General features: G+C 42.6%; 1 protein-coding gene across 1 annotated transcript; it reads right to left on the reverse strand.

Moving 5' to 3' along the window:
* Positions 1-137: 137 nt before the first annotated feature.
* Positions 138-5,750, reverse strand: calua (calumenin a). The gene is made up of 7 exons (XM_037760728.1): positions 5,593-5,750; positions 4,543-4,766; positions 3,857-4,050; positions 3,115-3,278; positions 2,500-2,560; positions 2,007-2,206; positions 138-759 (listed from the first exon to the last, which is right to left on the reverse strand). The coding sequence occupies exons 2-7, from the start codon at positions 4,755-4,757 to the stop codon at positions 655-657; spliced, it is 939 nt and encodes a 312-aa protein (XP_037616656.1). The 5' UTR covers positions 4,758-4,766; positions 5,593-5,750; the 3' UTR covers positions 138-654.
* Positions 5,751-11,731: the final 5,981 nt, after the last annotated feature.

The following is an 11,731-nucleotide window of genomic DNA, read 5'->3' on the forward strand; positions in this document are numbered from 1 at the left end:
TTTGTTGGTTCTCTGTTACTTTTACTTTTGGGAAATTTAGACTGTGTAATAATACAGCTCTTATATCAGCACTGAATATAGATTCAACTATTCACACTATTCATCATTAAAGGGTTCGTTCACTCAAAACAAACACAGCATTTTTAAATGTTTATTGATAAAGAGGCTGTAAAAGTCAAAGTACAGCATTTAGTCCAAAATATGAATGACTGACTTTCTGTCTGTGTGCGGATTCAAGACAAACTGGTGTAAATTAGCCTTACAGTGATATAAAATGTAGAGAAACAATTATTCTTCATGGCATTTCCAGAGCTTTTGACTTTGTTCTGAACTGTCCGACTATTTAGTCTTACAAATAAGTGCATAAATCATTCAGTGGAATCATAAACAGAAATGAAAGAAAACAGAAAATGTACAGATAAAAACTGGGGGAGGAGAGGTCAGTAAACTGATCACAGCAGCAGAAAAATAAACCTTTAACAAGAACAACGAACCAGAGAGAGGAGCAGAAACAAACCGAACATGGACGTAATATAAAGTCCTAAAGGTGGATATATTACAAAAAGATCAAATTATCCTGTCAAATCTGTTTTTGAAAGTAACACAAGTCTCAAAGTTTTAAATCCAGAACATGAGTAAGATCAGGTTTTGCCACTAGAACTCATCGTGTTCTAGTAAAGCGTTGCCGTAGTCCGTCACCTGGCTTCCAACAAACACCTCGTATTTGTCGAGGATTTCCTGTTTTGTGAGTTTTGCATCCTGAACAGAGACATAAAAAAACAGGTGTTAGACAGGTAAACGGGTAAAAATGAGCTCATCACCCTCTCTCTAAGACTGAGCTCCTCACCCTCTCTCTAACACTGAGCTCCTCACCCTCTCTCTAAGGCTGAGCTCCTCATCTTCTCTCTAAGGCTGAGCTCCTCATCTTCTCTCTAAGGCTGAGCTCCTCACCCTCTCTCTAAGACTGAGCTCCTCACCCTCTCTCTAAGGCTGAGCTCCTCATCTTCTCTCTAAGGCTGAGCTCCTCACCCTCTCTCTAACACTGAGCTCCTCACCCTCTCTCTAAGACTGAGCTCCTCACCCTCTCTCTAAGGCTGAGCTCCTCATCTTCTCTCTAAGGCTGAGCTCCTCACCCTCTCTCTAACACTGAGCTCCTCACCCTCTCTCTAACACTGAGCTCCTCACCCTCTCTCTAAGACTGAGCTCCTCACCCTCTCTCTAAGGCTGAGCTCCTCATCTTCTCTCTAAGGCTGAGCTCCTCACCCTCTCTCTAACACTGAGCTCCTCACCCTCTCTCTAAGACTGAGCTCCTCACCCTCTCTCTAAGACTGAGCTCCTCACCCTCTCTCTAAGGCTGAGCCCAGCCACCCTATAAAGGAAACTCATTTCAGCCGCTTGTATCCGCGATCTCATTCTTTCGGCTAATACCCAAAGCTCATGACCAGAGGTGAGGATTGGAACGTAGATCCATCTCCCGCTCTATTTTATCCTCACTGGTGAACAAGACCCAGAGATACTTGAACTCCCTCTCTTGGTGCAAAGACTCACTCCCAACCTGGAGGAGCAGTCCACCGTTTCCTAGCAGAGAACCATGGCCTCAGACTTGGAGGTGCTGACTCTCATCCCGACCGCTTCACACTCGGCTGCATACCGCACCAGTGCTGCTGAAGGTCACAGTTCAATGAAGCCAACAGATGAGCTGCTGTTTGGTGCATAAGAGATATATAAGAGAGAGGTGACCCTCTCGTTCTCAGGGGAGACCTCCAACACATTGGTGCTCAGCCGGGGGCTCGCGAGTATCCCCACACCCGCCCGGCACCTCTCACCCTGGGCAACTCTGTTTCTCTGTTTCTTCGGGCTGTGCCCGGCCGGGCCCCATCAGCCAAGGCCTGGCCACAAGACGCTCGCCAGCGAGCTCCCCTCCCAGGTCTAGCTTGTCCGACTTGTGGATTAAAGTGAGTTAAACAGGTAGATATGAAGTGGTGAATAACGTAAACACATCCCACCTTGTTGGCGTCAGACTCTTTCATAAGGTGTTTGGCCTCATTGTCAGCGAGGGGTTCATCAGTGGGAAGAATCCAGGCCAGAATCTCTTGTTTGTCCATCTTTCCATCTTTGTTTTTGTCTTTCTGCTCTTTAAAATCCTGACGCTCCGACCCCAACCAGTCTGGTTCTGGTTCTCCCTCCTGTGGAGTGTAGAGGTCATCTACAGACGAGTTAACGAGAGCCTCGATTAGAGCAGAAACCTTATCAGTCACACTGAGCAGTGATCCCTTAAACTCATCATGGACATCATTCTCACTGAGCAATGATCCTTTAGACACATCTGTAAATCTTTACCAACAGTGAACAAACCAGTAGAAGCTTTAATTAAGCTACAATGTGAACAGCCAAACTCTACTCCACCCATCTTCACCTCCTCCACCTCCTCCACACTCCTTCTCAAAATTAACTGCTGTCTCCTCCACCCAGGACCATAACTTGAATAAATGGTCTTACCAATGTACTCCTTCATGTCGATGAAACCGTCTCCGTTCGTGTCAATTTCCTCGAGCGTTTCCTGTGAAAGTCAGCGGACACATGATGTCAGGGAAAAGCCAGGTGAAAGCACAAACGTCATATTAAATCACTCTATTTCCTCATTCACAACATCTCTTACTAAAAGGCAGGAAAAGGGTATTCAATATATTTGGGGTCCCAAGGTGTAGAACAAAGCGCTACAGGAACAGATTTATTCCAGCTGCAATTGTTCATTTAAATAAGTCCTAGCAGCTTTTGCACATATTTATGGAAAGTTTATCCCTTTTCTCATTTATTGTGTCTTTTTTGTCCTGATATTCCAGTGTCTTTTTTTCTTTATATTGTTCTTGTGGCCTTCTTTTTGCTGGGTTCTGATCCCAGTAAGCCTTTGAGTACTCCTTGTCATGTTTTTGGTATGTCTGTCTCTTGTCTGTGCTCTACCTTATTGTCAATACGGATGTCATCCTCTAATTTGCAAAACAAATCTACCTATGGGAACAAATAAAGTCACCTGAACCTGAACCACCTGAGCCTCAGTGACATCACCTCAGTGACATAACCTCAGTGACATTACCTCAGTGATATCACTCTTACCTCCGCCAAAACGTTGTGCATGGAGTCGAATTCTTCAGGATAAAGAAAAGCTCCAAGCTCTTCTTTGTTTAACTTCACATCTCCATTTCTGTCTGCGGCTTTGAAACGTCTCTCGTCCTTCACCATCATGTCAGTGTAGTTAAATTCACCGTCAGTGGGTTCATCTAGTAGAGGTAATCAATCATACACTCAGTCAGAAAGCCAATCAATTCAAGTGACTTATTAATAGCAGACTGTTGATGTGAATGTGACTTATTAATAGCAGACTGTTGATGTGAATGTGACTTATTAATAGCAGACTGTTGATGTGACTGTGACTTATTAATAGCTGACTGTTGATATGAATGTGACTTATTAATAGCAGACTGTTGATGTGAATGTGACTTATTAATAACAGACTGATGTGAATGTGACTTATTAATAGCAGACTGATGTGAATGTGACTTATTAATAACAGACTGATGTGAATGTGACTTATTAATAGCAGACTGATGTGAATGTGACTTATTAATAGCAGACTGATGTGAATGTGACTTATTAATAGCAGACTGTTGATGTGAATGTGACTTATTAATAACAGACTGATGTGAATGTGACTTATTAATAACAGACTGATGTGAATGGGACTTATTAATAGCAGACTGATGTGAATGGGACTTATTAATAGCAGACTGTTGATGTGAATGTGACTTATTAATAACAGACTGATGTGAATGTGACTTATTAATAGCAGACTCTTTACCCAGATGACCGGCGAACGTGACCTTCTTATACTCCTCCCAGTTGATCACACCGTCCTTGTTCGCATCAAGGTCTTCATACTGTGTCTCCACGCCGCTATAAACTTGTTTCAACTGAGCCGCTCTGATCCAAACCCTCATCTCCTCTTCGGTGATGTAACCGTCTTTGTTAGTGTCGATTTTGTCCACGATGATGCTGCACACAGACACACAGCGTTATTTTAGTCTGAAGACAAATGTCCACCCCTGATCATCATTACTCTAGAAGTAGTGTGTTGATGAGCTCTGTCACTGAAACGTCTCACACTCACATTGACTGAGTGAAAAGACGAATAGATTTCTAGTAAACCATCGTTAAAATGTTCCTTCTTTGTTTCAACATCAGTAAATCTGTTGGCTCAGACTTATTTCAGGAGTCTTTGTGTCACTAAATGAACTGAATCATTTCAATAAACTTAAATAAACTTTATTCAGTGTGAATACTATTCCAAACTGCCTGAACTTGTTGAACTAGTTGTGGATGTTTCCACCAGGAACCAGGAAATAAAAACCACAGGATTTCCAGTTGAGTGAACACGTTGACAGGAAGACACACCTGCAGCACACAGGTGACACCTGCAGGTGCAAAGGTTAGAGAGCATACAGGGTTTCTATAGGAGTATATAACATTAAAGATGAAGGAACTCACCCGAGCCTCCGTTTGCTCTCCTGTGGCGGCAGCTTGTCAAAGATTTTGGCCTGCTCTTTACCTAGAAAAGCTTCGTGGTCATATTCGTGGTCTTTCTCGTCGTCATGATCGAGGTTGCTGAGAGGTACTTCCTCGTGAACTCGACCCTTCTCTGTGGGTTTAGAGCTGCCATAGACGACGCAGAGGACGAAACACATCAGGAACGGTCGGATCATCCTGACAAACTGACAGAGACGGATATTATTAACAACACACAGAAACATATATTATATATATATTATATATAGAAACATCTCCGACCTCCACAGAGACACAATCATAAATTAATTAATATATATACACACACACACACAACAGTGATGGAGAGTAACTAAGTACATTTACTCAAGTACTGTACAATTTAGAGATACTTCAGTATAAGTAGAGGGAAGTATTGTACTTTTTACTGCACTACATTTATCTGACTGTTTCAGTTACTTTACGATTTTACAAAGAAAATAAACGACCAGCTTATAAAATATGTTTGAATATTAAAATAGCCAACAATATATGAATTATTTTAAACTCAACTAGTTACAACATTTAAGTACTACTTACATATTAAAACATCTAATAATACAATCAAACACTGACAGAATTCATATTACATAATGTTTTCTTTTGATACTTTAAGAACGTTTTATTGCTAGTACTTATGTACTTTTACTTCAGTCATTTTTTTTTTTACAGTATTGATACTTCTACTAAAGTGATTGATCTAACTACTTCCAGTACTACTGATCGTTTTGAGTTACTTTACTACTTTACTACATTACGTTACATTATAGAGAAAATCATCATACTGTGTATATATATATATATATATATATATATATATATATATAATGTAAAATAATCTCCCTGTCTGCTCTCTTAATATTCTCTTAACATGTAACATGTGATTTATATATTAACTGGTATTATTTGTCTTGTTTATCTCTGTTTGTTATTTGTATGATAACTTTTAAACTGTCATAACGAAGTTCACTCTGATGTATCTGCATCCCTTACCTGTGTGCACCTGGTCTCTTCACCTGGACTCTTCACCTGGACTCTTCACCTGGACTCTCGCTTTGCTTCTCCCTCCCGGTGCTTCTCTCTCCTCTTGGCCGACCATCACACACTCCGGCCCCGCAGAACCGTCTCCGTGCTGCCGCAGCCAATCCGAAGCCTTCTGGAACACTTCTCCTGATTCGATTGGTCCACTTCAGCAGGCGCCCTTTGGTTGCTGACGTCAGAGGGCTCGGTCATCGCACTCGCTTGTCATTGGCTGTTTGCAGCGGCAGCAGAGAGCGCGTCCTGCCACGTCCTCACACATTAAACACCATCACACCATGATTCATTTTCACTAACTAGAGAACGAGTTAGTCCTGAAGATAATAATAATAACAATAATTATTATAATTATTGATCCTCTGTGCTCACCTTAAACTGAACTGGTCAGAAACTGTTAAATTAGTTCTGATAAAACCAAATAACCCTCATATCTGCCCTTAATTATCCCTAATAATCAGCTTCATCAAGATAAAATATCAGTGTTTCCTGCTGGGTTCAGTTGATAAATGATGGGTCACTGTGATGTCAGGAGCTGCAGGTGAAAAGAGGCGGCAGGTGAGTCCAGGTGAGTCCGGTCTGACCCATCTGTACTTTACTGGAGGCTGGTGAGGGAGGAGGAGAACCGACCATTTTATTTAGTTATTTCTATTATGTTGCACTTGCACGTCCATTTTATGTTTATATGTCATATGGGGCAGGGTGAGGCATAAATTACATGGGATTCAGATATTTTTCATTTTTATTCTGTAAATCCTTTAATCTGGAAAGAACTTTGCTCTTAAGTTTGACAAGTGTTATTTATTATTATTATTATTATTATTATTATTATCATTATTATTATTAATAACGACGGACGGTAGAACACTACACGCTAACAAACGGTAGAAAACTACACGCTAACAGATGGTAGAACATTAGACACTAACAGACGGTAGAACATTAGATTCTAACAGATGGTAGAACACTACACGCTAACAGACGGTAGAACACTACACGCTAACAGACGGTAGAACACTACACGCTAACAGACGGTAGAACACTAGACGCTAACAGACGGTAGAACACTACACGATAGCAGACGGTAGAACACGATGCGCTAACAGAGGGTAGAACACTAGACGCTAACAGACGGTACAACACTAAACGCTAACAGAGGGTAGAACACTAGACACTAACAGACGGTACAACACTAGACACTAACAGACGGTAGAACACTAGACACTAACAGAGGGTAGAACACTAGACGCTAACAGACGGTACAACACTAAACGCTAACAGACGGTACAACACTAGACACTAACAGAGGGTAGAACACTAGACGCTAATAGACGGTAGAACACTAGAAGCTAACAGACGGTAGAACACTAGACACTAACAGACGGTAGAACATTAGACACTAACAGACGGTAGAACGCTACACGCTAACAGACGGTAGAACGCTAGACATTAACAGACGTTAGAACACTAGACACTAACAGACGGTAGAACACTAGACACTGACAGACGGTAGAACACTAGACGCTAACAGATGGTAGAACACTACACGCTAACAGACGGTAGAACGCTACACGCTAACAGACGGTAGAACACTAGACACTAACAGACGTTAGAACACTAGACACTAACAGACGATAGAACACTAGACACTAACAGACGGTAGAACGCTACACGCTAACAGATGGTAGAACGCTAGACACTAACAGACGTTAGAACACTAGACACTAACAGACAGTAGAACACTAGACACTAACAGACGGTAGAACACTGCACGCTAACAGACGGTGAAAACACTACACGCTAACAGACGGTAGAACACTACACACTATCAGACAGTAGAACATGACACACTAACAGACAGTAGAACACAACGCGCTAACAGACGGTAGAACACTACACACTATCAGACAGTAGAACATAACACGCTAACAGACGGTAGAACACGACACGTTAACAGAGGGTAGAACACGACACACTAACATGTGGTAGAACACTACACACTATCAGACGGTAGAACAACACGCTAACAGACGGTAGAACACGACACGCTAACAGACGGTAGAACACTAGACACTAACAGACGGTAGAACATTAGACACTAACAGACGGTAGAACACTGCATGCTAACAGATGGTGAAAACACTACACACTAACAGACGGTAGAACACTACACACTATCAGACAGTAGAACATAACACGCTAACAGACGGTAGAACACGACGCGCTAACAGAGGGTAGAACATTACACGCTAGCAGACGGTAGAACACGACGCGCTAACAGAGGGTAGAACACTAGACGCTAACAGACGGTACAACACTAAACGCTAACAGAGGGTAGAACACTAGACGCTAACAGACGGTACAACACTAGACACTAACAGACGGTAGAACACTAGACACTAACAGAGGGTAGAACACTAGACGCTAACAGACGGTACAACACTAAACGCTAACAGACGGTACAACACTAGACACTAACAGAGGGTAGAACACTAGACGCTAATAGACGGTAGAACACTAGACGCTAACAGACGGTAGAACACTAGACACTAACAGACGGTAGAACATTAGACACTAACAGACGGTAGAACGCTACACGCTAACAGACGGTAGAACGCTAGACACTAACAGACGTTAGAACACTAGACACTAACAGACGGTAGAACACTAGACACTAACAGACGGTAGAACACTAGACGCTAACAGATGGTAGAACACTACACGCTAACAGACGGTAGAACGCTACACGCTAACAGACGGTAGAACACTAGACACTAACAGACGTTAGAACACTAGACACTAACAGACGGTAGAACACTAGACACTAACAGACGGTAGAACACTACACGCTAACAGACGGTAGAACGCTAGACACTAACAGACGTTAGAACACTAGACACTAACAGACGGTAGAACACTAGACACTAACAGACGGTAGAACACTAGACACTAACAGACGGTAGAACACTACACGCTAACAGACGGTAGAACACTACACACTATCAGACAGTAGAACATGACACGCTAACAGACAGTAGAACACAACGCGCTAACAGACAGTAGAACACTACACACTATCAGACAGTAGAACATAACACGCTAACAGACGGTAGAACACGACACGTTAACAGAGGGTAGAACACGACACACTAACATGTGGTAGAACACTACACACTATCAGACGGTAGAACACAACACGCTAACAGACGGTAGAACACGACACGCTAACAGACAGTAGAACACTAGACACTAACAGACGGTAGAACACTAGACACTAACAGACGGTAGAACACTGCATGCTAACAGACGGTGAAAACACTACACACTAACAGACGGTAGAACACTACACACTATCAGACAGTAGAACATAACACGCTAACAGACGGTAGAACACGACGCGCTAACAGAGGGTAGAACACTACACGCTAGCAGACGGTAGAACACGACGCGCTAACAGAGGGTAGAACACTAGACGCTAACAGACGGTACAACACTAAACGCTAACAGAGGGTAGAACACTAGACGCTAACAGACGGTACAACACTAGACACTAACAGACGGTAGAACACTAGACACTAATAGAGGGTAGAACACTAGACGCTAACAGACGGTACAACACTAAACGCTAACAGACGGTACAACACTAGACACTAACAGAGGGTAGAACACTAGACGCTAATAGACGGTAGAACACTAGATGCTAACAGACGGTAGAACACTACACGCTAACAGACGGTAGAACGCTACACGTTAACAGACGGTAGAACACGACACACTAACATGTGGTAGAACACTACACACTATCAGACGGTAGAACACAACACGCTAACAGACGGTAGAACACGACACGCTAACAGACGGTAGAACACTAGACACTAACAGACGGTAGAACACTAGACACTAACAGACGGTAGAACACTGCATGCTAACAGACGGTGAAAACACTACACACTAACAGATGGTAGAACACTACACACTATCAGACAGTAGAACATAACACGCTAACAGACGGTAGAACACGACGCGCTAACAGAGGGTAGAACACTACACGCTAGCAGACGGTAGAACACGACGCGCTAACAGAGGGTAGAACACTAGACGCTAACAGACGGTACAACACTAAACGCTAATAGAGGGTAGAACACTAGACGCTAACAGACGGTACAACACTAGACACTAACAGACGGTAGAACACTAGACACTAACAGAGGGTAGAACACTAGACGCTAACAGACGGTACAACACTAAACGCTAACAGACGGTACAACACTAGACACTAACAGAGGGTAGAACACTAGACGCTAATAGACGGTAGAACACTAGATGCTAACAGACGGTAGAACACTACACGCTAACAGACGGTAGAACGCTACACGTTAACAGACGGTAGAACACTAGACACTAACAGACGTTAGAACACTAGACACTAACAGACGGTAGAACACTAGACACTAACAGACAGTAGAACGCTACACGCTAACAGACGGTAGAACGCTAGACACTAACAGACGTTAGAACACTAGACACTAACAGACGGTAGAACACTAGACACTAACAGACGGTAGAACACTGCACGCTAACAGACGGTGAAAACACTACACGCTAACAGACGGTAGAACACTACACACTATCAGACAGTAGAACATGACACGCTAACAGACAGTAGAACACAACGCGCTAACAGACGGTAGAACACTACACACTATCAGAGAGTAGAACATAACACGCTAACAGACGGTAGAACACGACACGTTAACAGAGGGTAGAACACGACACTAACATGTGGTAGAACACTACACACTATCAGACGGTAGAACACAACACGCTAACAGACGGTAGAACATGACACGCTAACAGACGGTAGAACACTAGACACTAACAGACGGTAGAACACTAGACACTAACAGACGGCAGAACACTGCATGCTAACAGACGGTGAAAACACTACACACTAACAGACGATAAAACACTACACACTATCAGACAGTAGAACATAACACGCTAACAGACGGTAGAACACGACGCGCTAACAGAGGGTAGAACACAACACACTAACAGACGGTAGAACATAACACGCTAACAGACGCTAAAACACGACACGCTAACAGACGCTAAAACACAACACGCTAACAGACGGTAGAACACTAGACGCTGACAGACGGTAGAACACTAGACGCTAACAGACAGTAGAACACTAGACGCTAACAGACGGTAGAACACTACACGCTAACAGACGGTAGAACACTAGACGCTAACAGACGGTAGAACACTAGACACTAACAGACAGTAGAACTCTACACGCTTACAGACAGTAGAACATTAGACACTTACAGACGGTAGAACACTTACAGATGGTAGAACACTAACAGACAGTAGAATATTAGACACTGATAGATGGTAGAACACTAACAGACAGTAGAATTCTACACGCTTACAGACGGTAGAACATTATACACTAACAGACGGTAGAACACTAACAGACAGTAGAACATTAGACACTAATAGATGGTAGAACACTAAGAGACGGTAGAACACTAACAGACGGTAGAACACTAACAGATGGTAGAACACTAACAGACGGTAGAACATTACACACTAACAGACAGTAAAACACGACACGCTAACAGACGGTAGAAAATTATACACTAACAGACGGTAGAACACTAACAGACGGTAGAACACTAAGAGATGGTAGAACATTAGACACTAACAGATGGTAGAACACTGAGAGAGGAGGTTTATCATTCACTATCTGCTGCTGGGGGGTTAAACAGACTCCAGAATGGAGGAACACTCAGACACACCTGAATCACAGGTATTAACTCCTTCTACACTTTCACACTCACACCTAGAACCACTCCCACTCAGATACTGGCTTACCCTGTTACACCAGCAACGGAACTGCCAACACGTTCTCAGTGTAGGTTCTAATGTCAAGTGTTACATATGTAGACATGCAATCAATAGCAATATACAGTATATACTGTATATATATACGTATATATATATATATACGTATATATATACATATTTATATATTACTGTTTTTATTAGTCTGATCTGTCTGAGTTTCTTCTGTCTTTATTTACGGGGTGAC

Source organism: Sebastes umbrosus, chromosome 23 (assembly GCF_015220745.1).
Source record: "Sebastes umbrosus isolate fSebUmb1 chromosome 23, fSebUmb1.pri, whole genome shotgun sequence".
Classification (NCBI taxonomy): domain Eukaryota; kingdom Metazoa; phylum Chordata; class Actinopteri; order Perciformes; family Sebastidae; genus Sebastes; species Sebastes umbrosus.